The sequence below is a fragment of the Apostichopus japonicus genome, chromosome 22 (assembly GCF_037975245.1).
Source record: "Apostichopus japonicus isolate 1M-3 chromosome 22, ASM3797524v1, whole genome shotgun sequence".
In the NCBI taxonomy this organism is placed as follows: Eukaryota; Metazoa; Echinodermata; class Holothuroidea; order Aspidochirotida; family Stichopodidae; genus Apostichopus; species Apostichopus japonicus.
This window is the reverse complement of record NC_092582.1, coordinates 21,382,030-21,403,621: the sequence shown is the minus strand read 5'-3', so window position 1 is coordinate 21,403,621 and position 21,592 is coordinate 21,382,030. Positions and strand designations below refer to the sequence as shown.

General features: G+C 38.0%; 2 protein-coding genes across 2 annotated transcripts in view; both read left to right on the top strand.

The window, feature by feature from the left end:
* Positions 1-8,661, top strand: part of LOC139963746 (serine/threonine-protein kinase N2-like) — a 40,073-nt gene extending 31,412 nt beyond the window's left edge. Inside the window, exons 15-20 of the mRNA XM_071964854.1 lie at positions 930-992; positions 1,502-1,721; positions 2,290-2,397; positions 3,465-3,545; positions 4,154-4,213; positions 4,732-8,661. Coding sequence (XP_071820955.1) covers positions 930-992; positions 1,502-1,721; positions 2,290-2,397; positions 3,465-3,545; positions 4,154-4,213; positions 4,732-4,875 — 676 coding nt within the window. The 3' untranslated portion in view covers positions 4,876-8,661. The remainder of the gene's footprint in view (positions 1-929; positions 993-1,501; positions 1,722-2,289; positions 2,398-3,464; positions 3,546-4,153; positions 4,214-4,731) is intronic.
* A 5,755-nt stretch (positions 8,662-14,416) lies between these two features.
* LOC139963493 (band 4.1-like protein 4) overlaps positions 14,417-21,592 on the top strand; it is a 35,766-nt gene continuing 28,590 nt past the window's right edge. The window contains exons 1-4 of the mRNA XM_071964311.1: positions 14,417-14,841; positions 17,279-17,397; positions 18,288-18,392; positions 19,531-19,573. Coding sequence (XP_071820412.1) covers positions 17,314-17,397; positions 18,288-18,392; positions 19,531-19,573 — 232 coding nt within the window. The 5' untranslated portion in view covers positions 14,417-14,841; positions 17,279-17,313. The remainder of the gene's footprint in view (positions 14,842-17,278; positions 17,398-18,287; positions 18,393-19,530; positions 19,574-21,592) is intronic.

Here is a 21,592-nt window from a genome sequence, read left to right as displayed (position 1 = left end):
CATGTGGCTTTACTATTATGAGTACAAGAACTCTATTGTTTTGGGTGGAGGTCAAAGGTCATTTTGGGTCAGCAGAGGGCAAAATGTGAAATCTCAAAAATACTGTATTTCCAGAACCTGAACAACAAAGGAGCTCATATATGCATGGTATGATCGCCTTATGTAGTGTAAAGATTTTACTTGGTGTAGGTGAAAGGTCATTTAAGGTCAGCAGATGTCAAACCCTGAAAACTTTGTAAGCACAATATCTCAAGATAGGAACTTCATGAGATCACATATTTGACATATGGCTTCCCTATAATGAGTACAAGATCCCTAATGTTTTTGGTGGAGGTCGAAGGTTATTTAAGATTAGCAGTTGCCAAAATGTGAAAAGTATATGTATCTCTCATAGACCAAAATTAACATATATGTGCATTACTCATATGAAATGTCTACACATTTTATGTAGGTCAAAATGTATGTAGGTCAAATATTATATATGAAGTCATCAGAGAAGAAAACATTGTTTTTTTTCACCACTTGACCTTAACAAAAGGTCAACCATTGTCTGATCATCTATGGATGTAGTGACAGAAATAGACTCAATATTTTCTTATTGGTAGAAATGGAATATCCATTCTGGTTTCAGACTTGATGAGTTAGCCAATTATGACAAACTTTAACAAAACTGATTTAATCTCTAGGGAATACACTGGTTCATTTAGTGGATAATGATCTTGTTGTTAGTTTTATGTTGATAATCCTTCACTTTAAGATGATTTAGAAGAATTTATAAAGACTTAGTTCCCAAGTAGAAGTTCCCTGATGTAACATTCTGCAAGACATACCTGAATAAGTACACTATTTGAAAGCTTGTTCTGCATATACTGTCACAGCAAGTAACTACTGGGGGCATTTTTAACTCTGGTTTTTCTTATCTTCTCTAGATTCTATGCTGGCTGTGTTGTGTTAGGTCTCCAGTACCTTCATGAACAGAAAATTGTTTACAGGTTGGTATGCTTTCTTCTCTTGATTTTTTAAGTTGACTTACAAGAACACAAAATCGACCCTGCTCTTTACATGTATTGTCGATAGCCTGCATAGTTCCACATTTTTGCTAGTGCTTACAAGCCACAAAGACATCCAGCTGGTAGCTATGTCAGTTATAGTTAATAAATAACTATTCTCTTCCAACCAAGTCACTCAAGAACTGGATTAAAAGGAAAAGAAAGAATTCAAGAGAGTCTACAGATTGTTGCAATGGAAGAGAGTGTTTCCTGCTATCTCTGCAGGAATTTCTATTTTTAATAGTATATCAGTTTCTGTAGTAATGTGTCACTTCCAATATATGTAGGCCTATTGCACATAACATAGTTACTGTGTTAGGGGAATTGAACTAATATCAGTAGATGTTTATGGGTGAGTGCTATGATGAAATCCCATAGTCAAGCCAGGGAGAGATTTATGATGTTTACAGTTGTTTACAGCTCAAGTCGGGATATTTTGTGTTTATTAACAGAGATCTCAAACTGGATAACCTCTTACTTGATCAAGAGGGTTTCTTGAAGATTGCTGACTTTGGGTTGTGCAAAGAAGGAATGGGTTATAAGGATAAGACCAGTACTTTCTGTGGCACACCAGAGTTCTTGGCTCCAGAAGTACTTACAGAACCGTGGTATACCAGAGCAGTGGACTGGTGGGGACTGGGTGTCCTCATATTTGAGATGTTGGTTGGAGAGGTAAGAGTCATCAAGGGATTTATATTTTATTTTTTGAGATAACTTCTCTGAGATTACATTTCCTTGGAGCTTTTAAGGCGATATTTGGATTAGTGTAGCAGTTTCCACGCTAACAATAGGTGAACCTTGTAATAACATCTATTGGGATTAGTGTAGTAGTTTCCACGCTAACAATAGGTGAACATCTAATAAAATCTATTAGGATTGATTCATTGGTCACTTAAAACTTGTCTTAATATCAGTCACCAGTAGACAGCTGATGAGCATATTTTGATAAATGCGTAATTCCTGTAGAATGAAACCATAATAGGTCAATGTAAAATGGATAAATCAGAGAATATGCAAGTCTGTGTATAGCAAGTATATATAATATGATATAGTTTCTTTTTGTACTATTGTTTGTCACCATAACTGTTGAGAAGGATTCAGTTACTGATTGGATGAGTTTAGTCAAAGCGTAAAACGCATAAAAGGCGCATTACTGACTTTCCATGTATGAAGCAAATATTTTATTTGATAAATCATTTACTATTTTGTGAAAAAAACATGTTGCTCATTTCTATTTTAGTCTCCATTCCCTGGAGATGATGAGGAGGAAGTGTTTGACAGCATTGTTAACGACGAAGTCCGTTACCCACGATTCCTCTCATCTGAAGCTATTGCAATAATGAGGAGGGTAAGTAGAGCTACTCTTGCATAGAGTCCTTCCATAAAACTTTATTTCTTTTGAACCTCTGCTAAATATAACCGTCTTCTTTTCCCCACATATTTGAATAAATATCTTAATCACTTGGTTGCTAAATTGATAAGTTGTGAAAAATTATTCGTAATGGAGATCAATCAGTGGAACCATTCTGCCAGGGATGTAAATAAATATATATAATCATATATGGTATCTACTGTTGAACTGTGTTCTGCAATTGCTCATGCAGCAGTTTCACATATATGGGACAGATTTTCTCCTATATTATTAAATCCATCAATTGTAACTTCACAGCTCACCTTGTAAGTGATATCACTATGATAGTTTTTGATGATAATCATAACCTTTGCATTCATGATGGTGTATGTGTGTATTATGTATGTCTGTGTATTTGTTTGTGATGCCCAGCTTGTAAACACAATATCTGAAGAGAAGGTCATGTTTAGTGTGTACCAGTACCACATTAAGAACAAGAATGTAATTGTTCTTTATGTGGAGGTCAGATTTCATTTGGGGTCACCATGGGTCAAATTGTGAAAACCTTGTAAATATTGGAAGCTTGGGCATATCTCATACTTGGTATGAAGGTGTATAACATTGAGTAATAGAAGCCTGTTGATTTTGGTGGAGGTCAAAGGTCATTTGAAGTACTTGCCAAATACTGCCAAATCGGTCGAAGTTGAGAAACCCTGAATCTTGCTTTAAGTGAATTGAACAAGATTGAATGATGTATATCAAAACCTTTAATTTAGAAATACTTTTTTTTTGCAGCATGCAGTGTTGGTGATAATACACCTCACTCTTAGTTTTTGAAAGTGTATGGTCACATCTTGTGTGCATAAATTTCATCTAGGTCAGTTGAGATTTTCGCCCTTGTTTCAATGATTCTGATTCAGATCAATGTTAACTCACACTGTCTTAGTGTTTACTCTATACAGCACCAAGTTTAGCTTGTTGCAATTTGCTAACAGATGTCAGTCTGATAATCCATTGTTGAAATGTAAACTTCAAGATTTTCTTATTCCGAAAATTTGTTTCAGCTGCTACGAAGAAACCCAGAAAGAAGGCTGGGTTCAGGAGAAAGCGATGCAGAAGATGTGAAGCGACAAAACTTCTTCAGGGTGAGTCATTACTTACGAAAATTCTCTGAGAGCAGCAGTATTATATCATGTGTTTATTACTAAATAATGTATAATGAATAATGAATGACTAATGAATAATGTCACTGAGGGGATGCAGTAGATGTGTTCTAAGGTGTTCAAGATGTTGGTTTAGGTCCGAAAGGGAAGCAATGGGGTTATTGAGTGATGGGATGGGTCTTCTAACATGTGCTTCTACTAAATAATGTCACTGCTGGAAGCAATAGATGTGTGTTAAGGTGATTCATTACTAATATAATGTCATTGATGGCAGCAGTGGTTGTGTTGTAAGGTGTGTGCAAGATGTTTGTGTAGGTACTGAGATGCTGTTTATAGAAGATTGAATATAAGAGAGTAAGCCTTACTGATAGCAAGTGATGATATCTTAGATGACCTTGTGATTGGGAACAGTTGTTTGCTTTCAATTCTTAAGAAATGTCATTAGTTTGATGTTCACATGACACAGCGGAGATGTTTAAAAACTCTTGACCCAACTCACTTGAAGTGGGGTCAACCCCTTATTTGAAATGTGCTGAAATAAATCGTAGTGTAAATAAGAGTGCATCTTTGATATCTTTTCTCATGAATAGAACATCAACTGGGAAAATCTTCTAAGGAGAAAAATCCAACCACCTTTCATCCCCACATTGGTAAGTCTTTATTTGTAGTGAAAGCTATCTTGAGCCTTCATTGAATATTTCACACAGTTGGTAGTACCAGGATCATTAGTGCATATGTGGGCATGAACTACATGTGTACATTAACTGTATTAAAAACTGTAACGATATCTCAAGAAGTAAAGGTCGCTTAAACTTTAAACTTTGTATATTGGTAGCCCTTGGTGAGCAGATGATCCCCATTGTTTTTCATGGAAGTCGAAGGTCGTTGAATGTCATTTGTTGGTTACAGTCAGAATAAGTCTACTTATGCAGAAGTGAAGTTTGTTTGACCTTCGACCCTCTTTGCATAGATACGCATTACTCAATTCTGCAAGACTTGCCATTTCTGCTCAGCAATTCAGCTCGTTAGAAAATGTTGTCTCTAAAGTTTCTTCTTATACTGGCAAGGAATCACTAGGTCATGTGACTTTCTGGTTGTTAATGTGTTATGACAGCCTTTTGATAAATCGATTGTAATCCTTCCTTTTGTCCTATTCTTCTCTCCAAAGCATAACCTTGAGGATGTTAGTAATTTTGATGAGGAATTCACAGCAGAGAGACCAGTTTTAACCCCACCAAAAGACTATCGTCCCTTGACTGCTGTAGACCAGCGCTGCTTCAAAGACTTTGACTATGTGGCTGATTGGTGTTAGAGGTTCCTGTGGAAAGTTATCACCTTGTTGAAATAATCTGAGAGCATTTTTAGAAGATGGTATTACAGAGATTAACCCTCTTCTATGGGAAGGAATTCTGAATGGATGATTGAATCAAATGCAAGGATTGAAACTGAAGTATCTCTTAAAGGAAGGCTAGCAAGCATTGCAATTGAGTAATCTTTGTTCAGCATAAACTAGCTCAAATAGCCTTCTTGGATATCAACTTTGTGAATGTCAAGATATTTTCCCTTCATTGTGTTTTTATGCAATGATTCAAATATTAAAGCTATATTTTTTCTGTCATTGTTGTATGTTGAAAGTTGTAACTTCCAATATTTGTGGCATCTGCAAGGTAAATAGCCATTTGTAACCCATCAGATTTGGCTTTGTACTGATATTTCTGAGTTATAATCCCTGCAAAAAACAAAAACAAAGAAATTGTATTCATTGAATTGTTTTTCATTTAATTTCAAATGGAAGGTCACGTCAGTTTTATAATTGTACATTGAATGACATGAGACAACTTAGACATAAGGTTTAGGTGATAAGCAAAACTACTGTTAATTGAGTATATTGTAGTCATTGACCTGGGTACTTTCAGTGGACGTGCCAGAGTGGACACTTGCTTTATTATGCCACATGCATGTGTTCCATTGCTGAGTGAGGCCAGCTCACCTCAGATAATTTGTATACCAGGAGGTTGAACCATTATGCCAGGTTATGCATTGATTATAGTGAAGCAGTACATCCATATACTCTGAGCAGTGTATCTGTTGAGCAGCAGGACAATTAATATATTGATAAGTTGTATATAATGTGTATATATATATATATATATATATATATATATATATATATATATATATATATATTAGAGTTGTGCCGTAGTGCAAATTTCTCACAACGGGTAGTGATGCACCGGGAATCCTGGTATTGTAACTACTACCGGGATTTTCCTGAACATTTTATATACTGTTCAAAGCACTTAGTTACGAGACTGTCAATGTCATACATTCAATGGCATAGCCTAGGTCATGTACATATACGTACAATTATACAAGAAAACATCCAAAATAACATGCTATATGAGGGGCCTTTGTTTTTACATACACTTTCAAAATGAAAAGCACAAACCTTGGAAAAAAGCACCCCACACCATCCTGCATTCATACTGGACGTAAGATATTAGATTAACATGTTCGCACATGGATAAAACCTGTAATCCAAAACACAAACAGAAATTGGGGGATCCCCACTATTCCATGATATTGGAATAGGGCAACCCATCAAGTTCAATAGTTCACAATGAAAAGTTTTCAACTATCAACAAGTCACCACGTGTTTGGAACTTCAGACAAGAAGAATGTAACATAGGGGCTATGTAAATACGGGATTATAAACTACATACATGAGAATAGTACAAAACTATTTATATCGTTAATCGGCTGTTGCTTTCTGCAGAAAATATACTTTCAATGAGTACCATATCCATCTTTCGTACAAAAAGTGCTTAAAAATTAAAAATGTATCCAAAGATTACTATAGATGACATCGGGGAACCCTCCGTAATAATAAACGAATCCATTCCATTACAGCATCAAATCTCAAGTTACCGTACTGCACTGTGTGTACCAGTACCATACCCTAGGCTATAATATACAGTCCTGTGCGAAGATTGATTTAAGCTGGATATACTCCCTGCGGTTTCGTCTCAAAATGTATTAGTCGTTATAATTATTATATCAAAATGAGGTGGAATACATGTGGTAAGATTTTATTCATGGGAACCTTCACAATCATCGTTTTGAAGGAAGAATTAAAAACGAAAATTTCAGAATAACTTAGAGGTCCCACAACATGCCAAGCCCAAGTAACGTTAGATATTTGGTGTCACCTAGGTCCAAATTACTACATGAAAAGTTGATTCGTTAATATATAGGTCTAGGCCAGTACGCAAATTGATCAGAATGATATTCAAACTAGGAACACAGACACCAGAAATAAAGTTTTCATTTCTTTATTTCAAATAGTAACAGGTAGATATTTTTATTATGTCCCGGGAATGATACCGCAACGAATGTAATAACCGGTTGTTTTCCCTACTCTGGGTAGTATTTTTTACACATTGCACTGTGATCAGGACTAGTCAATACCGGGATTCACTTGAATACCTGAATCCCGCACAACGCTAATATATATATATATATATATATATATATATATATATATGTATACATATATTTATGTATATATACTAACTTATATATATAAGTAAATACATTATAAGGAGACAATTTTATGTGGGTTTACAGTAAGATGAATACAGTGTGGGTGAACAGCAATATGAATGTATAAACATGAAAGGCTTGTTCTTAGTGGAAGACCTGTTGAGATTAAGAGGGGGTCACTTGCAAGGCTGCATTGCATTATTCAAAGTAGGCCATACCTTGAAGCACTTCCTCAGGAATCATTGCATCTTGTGTGTAGGTTCTCTTTCCTGGTTAAATCTCCTTTCATTTATGCCAACATATTTTTGGGTTCTTGCTGTAAGAAGCAAAGGAACCTTTGTAGTCATGTTGGCATGTGCATTTGTGGGTGTTTTACATGTGTGTGACAGCTTCAACCCAACTCCCCCCCCCCCCCTTCTCCAAAGATTCAATCTAGTGCAGGTACTTTACATGATTCTGCAGTAATGTTCTACATGCTACAATGGTTCCTTTTGCTATTCTAGTTATCTGATAGGATCTTACATGTTACATATAACTTTGAGTATCTTGTAAGTTATTAAGTGATGTTTTAGTGTAAAGAATAGAACCCCTCATAGTTAAAATCACTAGCATCTAAATAGAAAATTTATTTATTTCCACCGTCCTTTGAGAATTTGTCCTTTTTTTTCTCGCTTTCATGTAAATTTTAATATCCCAACTTGTGCATCAAGAGAGGGTTTCTATTTTTAGATCTTAATCACCCTACTTTTGCATCAAGAGAGGTTTCTATTTTCATTTCAATTCATATTAAGTTTGTGACCTTCCATTGCACTTAATGAAAGCCTAAATGAACGAGTCTTCCAGTACTAGTAGTTGGTTTAGTGGGTCCTCTCTTTGTGTACATCGGTACACTGGTGTAGATATGTAATGGCCTACTGAGCAGAGTATGATAGTCTCAACATAGCCACAACTTCAAACATGGCTATACAGTCTAGAATATGAACGTTGCATGGAAATGGAAGAGTTATAGATTGTACTGTGGCATTCAATTGACCTTCTCCCTTCAAGTCTCAATTTCCAGTTTTTTGGGTCATTGACTTAAAAGCAGAATTTTGAAGAGAATAAATGTATAATTAATTCTGCTATTTACTTCCTGCTGCAAGCATAGTGAGTGATGTTGTTCAAGATTCCTTGTAATTAACATATATATATATGAAGTGTTTGCCCAATTATGGATACATGGAGTATTTGAATTATGAAACATTTTTAGTCATAAATGGTTGATAAATTTTTATAGCAAGAATTATCATGAACAGTTAAATATATACTCACTGCCAATCTATAATCGTACTATGAAATGTGATAAATTTCCTTTCTCTTTTTCACTTCTTTAATGTTTATATTTTATTTTCAATGAATACTTGGAAAACATGGAAAGACAGGCTAATCACCCAAAAGTGCACTTGTACAGCATACATTGTGTTATTAAAGATTTATCTTCTGTGATTCTTTGTACTGTTGGCTCTTCTATCTAATCTTAAGTGGTGCAAAATCAATAAACTGTTTCTTTTTGCTATTTTATTTTATAAATTGCCTTGTTTCGTTGTGATGGTTTTCTTTCTTAATTGCCTCTTTCTGCTTTTACACAAACATGATACAGCACATATACATTTATGTGTTTGCATTGGTAATTGGAGTATAAACATTAAACTCTAGAAACTTTCAAACATCAAATAATTAATATTAAATACGAAAAAAGGCACAAAAGTAATGTTGAATCTAAACAGACCAGACAACCTAGATGAGTGCAGGTTTCACATAAGCAAATTGTTTTTCAAGAAAGGAAGACCCTTTAGACATAAGACATCAATAAAGTTTCTCGACTACCTCATCTAGCAGTCAGGCCATCGTGTTGCTCAACAAAGAAATATGATGATTATGTATTTATATTATAAGTGCCCTTATGACTTCAAACTTGTCAGTTTTAATGAATATCACCAGTAATGTCCCACCCCACAATATCATGGTGTATTGTTAGGATTATTATTGCATTTATAAATTTCAATACATTTTGAACTAAAAAAGGAGGAAGCTTAAGTTTAACACTTTTTAAACCTAATAATAACTCTTTATACGCGATCTGTTCAAGTTTCCCTTTTTGAGATATCCTATTCACAAGGTTTTAACAATTTGACCTTTGTTGGACTGGACTCATTTTAAAGGAACTATGAAGTGAAGCACAAAGTAAAGTCACTCGATAAATGTACCAAATTCAACGAAAGACAGTGTTGTTTCAATAATTATTATGAATTCATAGAGCTTGCAAATCTTTGAATAAACTTCAAATGCTTGTTCCAATGGTCTCAACAATTTCCAAAGAATATGTTTTTAGTTAACGACACATCACAAAAACAAAGAAAATTATGATTAATTCGTTTAGAAGAGAATGTCAACGTTATGTCGACGATTGGAATATAACGGACAGCTTCCCTCTGAGTATTGTCTGCATGAAACAATGAACGTTATGCCAGTGCCACCCCTTCCCACAACAGGCGACGATCGAACTATAGGTAATGCGTTTGGAGGGTACAGGCGGACCGACCGATATGTCATTGTTGATTTGGCCTTTGCTGGTAAATTACCTCTTTAAAGGCAATAAGGGATTAGAGATAGGGCCAGAAACGTTTATCAACCTCAACGGCCTGTTCCCCATTCAGGATGATGCTCGAAACAGTTGGAAAAACCGTTTCGAAAAAGGTTATCACTTCTCACAGAGACGAGCAACCCCTTGGATTATCGACTGAAACGGCCTGTTCCCGCCCCCATATTATGCAGCATTTTGTTTGTTTTCGACTTCAGAGACCTCTTCTCCGCTTCGAATGTTTTTCAACAGTATTTGTTTGCTGCATTTCTTGCTGCGTTTTCGATCTCAACGACCACTTCCCCGCCCGGATGATGCTCCACCGTCTCGTATTGTGAGTGTCTCCCTTCGCCGAGAGGAGCACCCGCTCCCGGCCAAAAACGACCTGTTCCCTATCCCGGATGATGCTCATAATGGGGCTTAAAAGTCGGTGTATCACAGTGATTGTACCGAGTGGATAAAGGTGGTGGCATTTGAAGCATCGAAGCGTAATAATTTGGGGTTCGACCAAACGACCTGTTCCCTACCCCGTATGATTCTCGAGAATGACAGTAGGCACCTTCTCGTATTGGGGTGTCTCCCTTTTTTACCGAAACGTTATGTTCCACGCTAGAAATTAATGGTAGGCATCGTTCGTTTACGGGGTGTATCATCGACCCTAAAAAGGCACCCCCTTGCGTTTTTTACCGAAACGACCTGTTTCCCTCGGCGGATGGAGCTCATAACTGGTGGTAGGCACTGTTTGTAGAAAGGGTGTCTTTCAACGTTCTGTTCCCCGCCGCGTTTGTAGCTCAAACGTTCATGCATCACTGAGTGATGTGGTAGAGGGGATAAAGGCGGTGGCATTTGAAGCAATGAAGGCTTTGCAGAAGGGATTCGTTGCATTGCCGGGGTCAAAGTAACGTGGGGTTTTCATCCCCACACATTTTCTGTTTTCTCTCTTTTCATGGAGATTATCACTTGTTCTCCGCTCCAGGATGATGCTCGAACTGTTTTGAAGAAGGGTGTCGCCTCTCTTAAAGAGGAGTACTCCCCGACGGGTTATGAGGCTCAAAAGTGGATGTAGCCCCATTCCATTCTCGTCGTAAGGATCATCATCCTACGTTTTCGACTTCAACGGCATGTGTCCCGCTGAAGATAGGACGCAATAGTGGATGTACCCAGCAAACACAAAAACGTTTTGAAAACGTTATGATAACGTTTCATCTTTTGTTTTGATAACGTTTTTTGTGGTGTAATAGATATGTCACGAAAACGCATTCAGGCTATTATTTCAACAAAAAAATCGTAAAAAAATTAATGTAACATAAATATTACATTGATATCTCATAAATACATCATGGCGACGTTTTTATAACACCACATTTAACGTTAACAAAACATATTTTAGAGGCTCTTTTAAAAATGTTATGATAACGTTTTGAGTTTGCTGGGTAAGCAGCTCATCCCGGACTGGTGTCTCTTTTCGCTGAGGGGAGCACCTCCGTTCGTTTTCGACCTCAACGGCCTGTTACCATCCGCATATGGGGCTCAAATGCGGATGTAGGCCCTACTTTCTGGTGGTTATCTCCAGCAGGACCCCCGTTTGCCCCCACTTTTGAGCCGAGTGTGGGGGGCGGACAAGGAGTTGGGTTCGAAACGAACGGGACTGTACCAATTTTTGCCCATACGCGGGGTGAGGAGACACCCCTCCGAGAAATGACAAATACTCCATATTTTCACCCCCCGTTAACCGTGGGAAACAGTCCGTTTACATCGAAAAAGCACTTATAGAGCAGAGGGAAGACACCCTCCAAGCGTCTGCCGGGCACAGACGGTTTGGACCGAATGCGTGCTCATGGCGGTGAGGTGAAACACCCCTCCGAGAAATGAGACGAATCCCAAATTTGTTGCCCCCCGCTCCGAGATATGGGGCGTATCAGCTTTTTTGAACACTGTTCATCGCATGCTTTTAATCCCGCACATGTACCGCAGGGAACAAGTAGTTTAGAACGAAACAGCGCGGTGTACCCATAAGGGACACTCCTCCAAGAAATGTGGCATATCTCCTAATTTCTATTTGGAGCCTTCCTGCACCGCGAGGAACAAATGTTTTTTATTGTGGAAATCGCTTTGGGCACTCAAGACCTCAGAGAGGGTCAGGAGAACACCCTTCAAAAAACTGAATCTACCCCATGTTTCCGTTCCTCCGCGCACCGGAGACTCGCCATTGTCTTGGAAACTCACCCTGGAGGTCAGATCACAAAGACCGAAATCGTTGTTCTGTAGCGTTCAGCTTGGCATCTGCTAGTTCATAGGTGAGAGGGTTGTTATCTGTATAGGCAGTGGAATCCTTCGCATAAAACAGATGTCCCCGAGGCTTTCTGTCATGGCCCACTTTAGGGCAAGGACTTCTAGTTTCCCTGAATTCATGTAGTAATTCTTTCAGCTGGAGAAAGACTCTGTGATGCGTATGCAATAACTCGGAGCTCTCCGTCTTGTTCTGGTACAGGATAGCCTATTGGTTAGTTAGGACCCCATTCGATGCCATGCAAAGGGTGGTTACTACTTGGTTACCACTTCTGGAATTACCATCTTGTAGGTAATATGAATAACATTCAACCCAATCAATGGCTCTGAAACAGTGTCCTCAAACACAAGTGCGGGCACCAGTCTACTCCATCATCTCCTGGAAATGTGAAAAACAGTTGGACCCATCCATAAATGGTAGCTACATCATTTGCTTCTCTCAAGTCCAGTTTCTCTCCATCCTGGAATAGCTCCTCTAGAGGTCTGGGACAAGGGTCACTTGAGAGTCTCAATACTGTTGTCTTTACATCATCCAGGGTGAACGTCAGCATGCACTTTTCAACGGCTAACTAAATCACGCTGCTTTTCATCTTGGGGTTCAATGTACCCTCCCCCCTCCCCACCCCATTACACTACAAGCCATTACCCTGAGGGACTTGCCAGAATCGGCCCCCTTCTTTCCCACTAGAGAGACCCTGGCCAGATTCCTTGAACCAATGATCGACACTATCTTGCAACCCCATTGGACACAGTGTCTGCATCTGTCTCCAATGCCCTCAGATCGGCAGGCTTCACATCCTCTGGGTCGTCGTACAAATTCATCAGCTAGGCTTTCTGTCCCTGATGTCTCTCTCAGCTAGGACTGCTTTTATCACTTTGACTTCAGACTTAAGCTCTACAATTTAATTATACAGCCACCCCTTCTGAGGCTGGTCCTTTTTTTCAGCTCGGTCTTTGGTGCCTTCAGTGTTACGGTGTCAGAATTCCCTGTAGCCTGTACACTATGTACTCTGGTCTTGAGTTGTACCTGTCTTTCTTTCTCTTTTTTTTTATTCCAGTGGTGACAGCATGAATAAATTGAGCCAAATTTTGTCTTAAACCCTTGACGCGTTTTCCTGTCGATTATTTCCAAACCAATTACCAAGTTGCGCATAACAAACTACCAAGACGATAGAGAGGCCAAGTGTCAGAGCCCAACTTGCATCATCAGAAATTGAAGCAGCAAGGTAGAAGGGAAAGTGTTCAGTTGCCGTGCAACCCTACTGAGACAGCTGTTTCCATCACAAAATGGCGGCTATACAGTGACTTGGGCCTACTTTTTTCGAAAAGATCTGTGATCAGGGGGTAGGAAGCTTTCAAAAGTGGGGGCGGGGCACAACATCAGAGGGGCACTTTCTCATTCCACAACCACCACTCGTTATGCTATAAACTGATACACACCAGCCATATGTTAGTATGCTATCGATACTATTTATTGATATTGTTTATTGTTAACCGTGCTACAAAGAGATATGGGATGCCATTTTAAAAATAGCGTAGACTAAATATAAATAATTAAAATTAAATATTAAACTTAGCAAAGGCTTCAGATATCCAAAGACAGTTCTTCATCAAAGGGGCACATTTTACTTGCCAGTAGGGCACATTTGCTATTATGGAAAATAGTGGGAGGGGGTCACGTGCCCCAGTGCCCCCCCACCCTCTAAGCTTCTGCCCCCTGTCTGTGACTGTCCGGTATTGCCTTTCTTTCGTTCCGAATGGATTCGAAATGGATCGGTTATTGATTATGAAAGGATTTGGGCATATTTTCGTTAATGTTCACGAATGGGAGAGCTTACCAGACCAATATTTCGAGGGTCACGATAACCGGATAACGTGTGGTTTATGTGTTTCAAAATCTCTACGTAGGTTTCGTTATACTCATTTCAAAATAAAACTGACATTTCTACAATGTGCTGAAACAGGAGATGTGTTAGGTTTCCCCCTGAAGTTAACTAGATATTCGATTTAGAAGGTTTATCTCGAAGAAATATCGTTTTGAAATTCATGTTCCAGGTTTCTGTTCAGCGGGCAAGATTTAAATTTCCGTGACGTCAGAAATCGGCAAAAAATTGTGAGGTCACGGGGTCAGACTCCCAGCTGTTGCTGTTGGTGCATCTTCTTTTTTATTAATAGCTGTATGATCATGTTAATTTTCTTCATTTTGGTCTGTTTATTTGTTCTTTCTTGCTTATAATGTTTGATCTCTATACTTTCAGTCTATAATGCACTACATTCTTGTTATTGTTCCTTTTCATCTTTGTTCTTGTCTGCTTGGTTTGTCTCTTGTTCCATCGTTGTATTTTCCCCCCAAATGGCCGCCCATACAAATTGGCCGTCATTCTGGATGATGCTGTAACGAAGGACTCGACATTTTAGACATATCCAATAATAAACATGTAAAGCGTTAGCCGACAGTAGGCTGTTGCAAAACATCGGATAAAATTGAAAGTTCCTACGTGCTGCTTATGCAAAAGCTGCTTTCCTACTCCTAGTTCCTTTATCCATTTGAACTATCACGCAAAGCATTAATCTGACGATTGCTCACTGTTTTCCGTAGACGGCAAGAGCAACTGAAGTAGGCCTAGTAACGCTGGCTAGTGGTAGGCCAGTGCCACTGACGTTAACTTTAAAGAAGAAGCTAGATCACACATTGCGTGTTGAGACATACAGTAACTTGGCCTACGTATCAACGCACTGAAGGAACCTGTTATGAAGGATGATAATTACTAGTCACATATAGGCCTACCTTCTTTAGTGGAGTCGAAACTTTGGAGTTGTACAGGGGTAAGTGTATGAGCTATCCTAAAATAGCCTAGGACTTAGTTCATCGTTCGTCTGTTAGCCTATAGCAATACAACAATATAACAATACAACTTATAAGTCATAAGCCTTTCTTATGCCGAAGGCCTAGTAAAAGACATTGAGACTACTGACACTGTAGTTATGCCTGGTTCCAGTGCCGTACATACATAGGTTTTGATCCTTTCCGGCATGGCTGAAAGGATCAAAACCTATGGCGGAAAGGTAAATTTTAGGAATAGATTTTACTCAGGAAGGTATTGGTGCAACTTTGTTTGATTCGCGTAGAAGGATAGGTACACCGTCTTCAAATGTGACGGTTCGCTGGATAGACTGAATTGTAGTTGGGACAAGATTGGGGAATAGATACACACTCTTTAATGTACAAGTTGATGGAATAGTTTTAATTGTAAGTTTGTAATCTTGAGTCGATACACTGTCTTCAAATATATAATAGTTGGTTGAATAAATCAAATTAATTTAGGTTGATTGTTTATTAAAAAGATTGATTCTGATTTTCGATATAAATGAATGATTTTGTGGATTTTGTGGGCCTATAGGTAGTGTGAAGCAAAGCAATATACATTGCATATAAGCCTACAGTGAACTTACGATAAATGTGCTCTTTCCGCCATACAAAAGTGTTTTACCGCCATTGGGGTAACTTACACAGGCTCTCTAGTGGATAAGCAGTTTGCTAACAGTTTTGTTTTATTTTGATGGGGGTAGCATGGCTCGCAACAATGTTTTCTTAAGTTTCCCATGATTTCCAAATATATTTTAGTATCATTAGAGTAGGGATAACTGAGGGCAGGGGGTTCGGTTTCTTCCGGAAGAAACCTATTTCTTCCGGGGACGTGGAAGAAACCTGTTTCTTCCAGGTTTCTTCCAGTTTCTTCTGGAAGAAACTGGAAGAAACCGGAAGAAACTGGAAGAAACTGTGAAAATTGGCATATACGCAGCACAGCCCACATACATGATAAGAGACAAATAGTTAACCACCATCTGACTGAAATGCATACCATTGAAACCATCAAAATATGATATTTTTGTTTTGATTATAATTTTGGGTTGTTTTTCTACACCAATAGATGTTTGCTTATAAATCACAATATTGAAGTACTACTTTCGTCTCACAATCCCCCTATCAACCAGAATAGCATAACTGGCCATACTGTATGAATGATAAACCTGGATTGGCCCATGCACTGAGGAATGAACACCAAGAAAATAGCCGAACAATATCTGTTAGATTTAGGCAACAGTTTAATTTCTGTAACTCCCTAAATTACAACTTGTAGTTAACAGGAGGACTTGTCATCCCAACAGCTAAAAGAACAAACATCCACAATTATACACAGCTGGCCACAAGCCAGCGCTCATTTCACACTACAACTTCCAGTCAAATCTGTAACCCTCATGTCTTGAGTTCAATCTCCACAAAGTATGGTCATAGTGGTCAATGTAATCATAGTAATGAGCGTGCATTGTAGTAGGCCTACACTAGTTTCCAGGGAACACTTGCCCCTCCACTCAGAAACTAGTTTTTTACTAAGAACTGGGCTATAATCAGGACCATTCTGGTCAGCAAAATATTGCTTGCCCATAGTTCCCTGGTTTGTCCGATGCTAGTACAGCCTAGTACTATATTGTGTACAGTATATGATGGAAGCAGGTCATGTGCTCCAAACCTATTTATAGACCACCTAGATGACACTATAGTGCTTCTTGTCCATTTATTACATAGTTAGAAATCATTACAGGTTGTTATGAAACTTTATCAACAGTTTTTCCCCAAAAAATGAGTTTCTTCCATTTTGTCCGGTAGAAACTGGAAGAAACCTATTTCTTCCGAGTGGAAAAAACCATGGTTTATTCCGCGGTTTTTTCCACCCCCGGAACAAACCTGCGAACCCTGATAATTAAAAATTTTAAGTGTAGCTGCTGAACATTAGTCCAGATTAAAACTGACCATTGTGCACAGTTTATGAAAAGTGACATATTTTAATTATGGGTCGCCATGATTGAATTCTAATCAAGTACCGGTGAAAACGACAGGCTGGGCATGTGGCTTCAGTGTGCACATTTTGAGTGTGAAAACTTTGCTTTGAGTGTTTCAATAAATGCAAACGTCTGTATAAAATAGGCACCAAAATGTTGTCTTTAAACCTCTAATTTCTCAGAGCTTCCAGGGGCTTCGACCCCTGGACCCCAACCAAGGGTTGCCCATGGACCCCATCACAGGCACTAATTAAGGCCCTCACCTGTAACTGTGTTGCGCTGCTTGCTGACACAACACGCACAAGCCTAACAGAGAGGAAAACACCTCGGCTTAAAGTTAATTACCACAAAATACGGATGTTAAGTTAAATATGTTAACATTAAATTATGTATCATAATTGTTTTCTTGTTTATTTTGCAGCTGCTGTGTAGAATGAATCAAAGATCTGATTGATCATGCATTGCTTTAAGAAACAGGCAGAGGAGATAAATTGCCAAGTTTCTCTGTTGGATGGAAAGATACTGAATGTTAATATTCAGGTAAGAGCCCATTTGTACCATCACTTGCAAACACTTATCACTGCCAGATGAAAGATGCCTGTTATGTTCATGAGGAGAAGCTGATTTCATTTAGGAAAGGTACATCAGGTTCCCAATTTTTACACTGAAGAGGACAGAACTGTGGATGTTAATGACCTATTATGTTTCGAATAGAGTTCACAAAGCTTAAAGAAAGATTAGCAACACAAGGATAGTAATTTTGCTAACTTTATCATAATTTGCAGTAATTGTCTGGGATTAGTTGCTGAAGGCATTTCAAGGAATCTTTGGGATGGTGATGACATGTGTGGGTGTAGCTTGTGTGCCTGCATGTGTTTGTGGGTGAACAAAATAGTGTGTCACAAACACCTAAAGTATAAGGCTGGTTGACTTCAAACTTAGTGTGTGCATGAGCATGGAATGTAGTGCCTCTGTGACTTATGATGTTACAGGGTCAAAGGTCAAATAACCAAAAACAGCATTTTGGCCATCATTCAAGTATCAAAATGACAAAATTGGTAAACCACTGAAGCCCAATTGTTATATCAAACGCAGTGCATTAATTAATTTAAAGCCCCAAGTCACATGATCATAGGTCAAAGTTGGCCAAATCTGTGTGAAAAAGAGTTTCACAAACTACTCCTTAACGGTCAGTCTGATGGACTTCAAACTTGGTGGGTTATGTACTTGGCAATGAGTTGTAGTGCTTGCATCACAGGTTCAAAGGTCAGAGTTCAAAGGTCGAATAACCAATAAAGAGCATTTGTCCATCATGCTCATTCAAATACTTCTTTGTATAGTTGGCGCTTTCTAAATCTTTTTAATAATAGTAGTTATAATAGTTTTGCACTCAGTTTCAAAAAGTTATTTCATAGTATTTATTTCACCAGGGTTATGCCAAAGGAATTGATCTGTTACAGAAAGTGTTCGATCAGTTAAATCTAGTTGAAACTGATTGCTTTGGTCTGAGGTACAAGGACAAAGACAATGCTGCAGTAAGTATCAATTTACTATTTAATGTTAAATATATGAATAATAGAAGAATGCTTTGGTTACTTGTCTTAAGAACCAGGCAATCGGCCTGTGTGTGTGCATGAGTGTTTGATTATGACACAGGTACCTTGTAAACATGGTAGGCAATCTACAATATTGTTGACAGAACTGCAAAAACTAATATTTGAATATAAAATTCTTTCCCAAACATTGCAAGTTTGAAGTTAACTTGGAAAACTGTCCAATTCTTATGAAACAGCGATATCGGTCTGCAAATACTTGAAGTGGATATAAACTTTAATCTATTAATATTGCCGCTATAAACTGATACTGTTAGTGCATTGCAAATATCAGTTTAAACCTACTGATCATTTGAGGCCAGCATTAGAATAACATAAATCTCAGACGCTCAACATCTATATAAAGTTTGTTTAAATATGCTAGGTTACATGGCTCTAAAATCTGCAATATTTCACCAATTTAAGGTGGAGGGTCAATGATCATTTAAATTTGACGCATTTCCACTTTTTATCATTTGTGAAAACTAAATTGCAAACTTTCAACGTTATGTGAAGTGAACAAGACAAGATATTGAAATGAGGTTTTAAACAACAGTGTGGAATATCTTTTTCACTAGAGATTTATGTTACATTAAACAGTATGCACAAAATTATCCCTTTAATTGAATATATACTGGTTTACTATGGCAACTAACCACCACAGACACCTTCCTTATTTCTTATGAATGCAAAGAAATTAGCTGTTCTAACAGAGTGATTGGAAAGTATAATTATTCAACTTAATGCTGGAATTATTTAAATTGGTATACACACTACGTATCCCCTCCACTCTTAGCTACTGTACATGCAAGAACATGTAATCTATTTATGCATAATAAGTTATTTGATAATAAAAGAATATGTCAACTTTGAATGGTGTAAAGTCAGTTGTATAGTGATGCTACTACAATATAAAACCAAGTGTCACTGTCTGTAACATCATGCATGCTTATACTAGACCCTCATCATTGATTTTCATGCACCTTCTCCAGGATTCATTGGTTTAGCTTTATATGTTTAATGTAACATTTCTGAATACATTTAGAGTCAGGATAAAGTTCTCTTTTTCTTTTTTTCTCAGCAATGGTTGGATACTAACAAGTCACTAAGAAAACAAATTAAAAGTAAGTACACAATTCTCAATTATAAGAATATCCCTTAAATAACCTAAGACCTTGCAATTTAAGAGATTGCTAAAAGGTGTGGTATATGTACTATTGATGGATATTCATGTAGTAAAATATGACATGCAATGGTGGTGAATGAATACTGCTGGCAAATACTGTGTGGCAATACATCAAGAATTATAGATCGGCCATGGCAGTCATTCTCAAAGGTTTTCGCAGACGGATCTAAATTTTTCCTACCTACGCTGGTCTTTGTTTCCATTGAGAACATCCTACATAGAATATTCTCCTTCCCAAGTTTTCCAGTCTGTTCCACCCTTTCTCACTCTCTATGTTATTCTAGTCAATACTGCTTGTTTAATGTTTCAAAAGCTTTACAATATACTGTAGACCTCAAATCTCCCAGCACATTCCAAATTGATAACGTTGTTGACAGGCAGGCCCTGGGCAGACAACACTTGGCCCAGAATACATCCATGCTGTAACATGCATGCATCTTGCATTGAGAAATTCTACTCCATTGACATTTGACACTTACCATGCAAAATGTAACATGAAAGATATGCATGTCCTGTCCGTATTATTACGGAACGAAAAAAAAGTTAAGAAAAGAAGAAGAGAAAAAAGATGTTAACAACATTCTACACATGCCCCTTATCCTAACAGTATACTGCAAAAACTGCAGAATACATGCAGCATTTCGTTGTTATGGCTATGATAATATAAACTATGTGGGGGGTGTATTAAGAGCCCACGAACGATTTAATATCGGTATTTTGGAAGTATGACTATGGTATGATAATACATGAGGGGTGTATTGAGAGCCGTACAAATGACTTAATGCCAGTATTTTGGAGATATGACTATGCAATGATTATACACGAGAGGTGTTATGACAGCTGTTCAAATGACAAAATACCGGTATGACTATAGTATTGGACACCTGTGGGGATGGTATTGAGACACTACAAATGTTGAAATACCGACGGTATTCCAAGGTATGGCTATGTTATTGGAAATGTGTGGGGATGGATGTATTGAGACACTGTACAGGCAAAATACCAACAGTATTCCAAGGTATGACTGCGGTATTGGAAAACTTGTTGGGTGTACTAAACATTGTATAAATGTTGGAATACTGGTACATCTAGGTATTCTGAGGTATTGGAAACGTGCGATCTAGGTATTCTGAGGTATTGGATCTGTGCGGAGTGTACAAGTTGGAAGACTGCAGTACAAACTTCAGAACTAATATCTATTCCGGTATTTCGAACTGTAACTCTCAAAAGGCTTTAGTCTTACTTCTAGAGTTGTGACTACACTGATAAAACATTTTAAGATACTTATAAGTTGCCTCTTGAACTTTTTTAATGTACACATACTCTAAATTCTACAATAAAGTGCACCTGTTTGCATCATGTGCAACAAATGGAGTAGTCCCTGTTATATCCCACTGCCATGTTTACTCTAAATTTTACAATGCAGTGTTTCTGTTTGCATCATGTGCAAATGGAGTAGTCCCTGTTATATCCCATGGCCATGTATACTCTAAATTCTACCATGAAGTGCTCCTGTTTGCATCATGTGCAACAAATGGAGTAGTCCCTGTTATATCCCATGGCCATGTATACTCTAAATTCTACAATGAAGTGCTCCTGTTTGCATCATGTGCAACAAATGGAGTAGTCCCTGTTATATCCCATGGCCATGTATACTCTAAATTCTACCATGAAGTGCTCCTGTTTGCATCATGTGCAACAAATGGAGTAGTCCCTGTTATATCCCATGGTCATGTATACTCTAAATTTTACAATGCAGTGTTTCTGTTTACATCATGTGCAAATGGAGTAATCCCTGTTATATCCCATGGCCATGTATACTCTAAATTCTACCATGAAGTGCTCCTGTTTGCATCATGTGCAACAAATGGAGTAGTCCCTGTTATATCCCATGGCCATGTATACTCTAAATTCTACAATGAAGTGCTCCTGTTTGCATCATGTGCAACAAATGGAG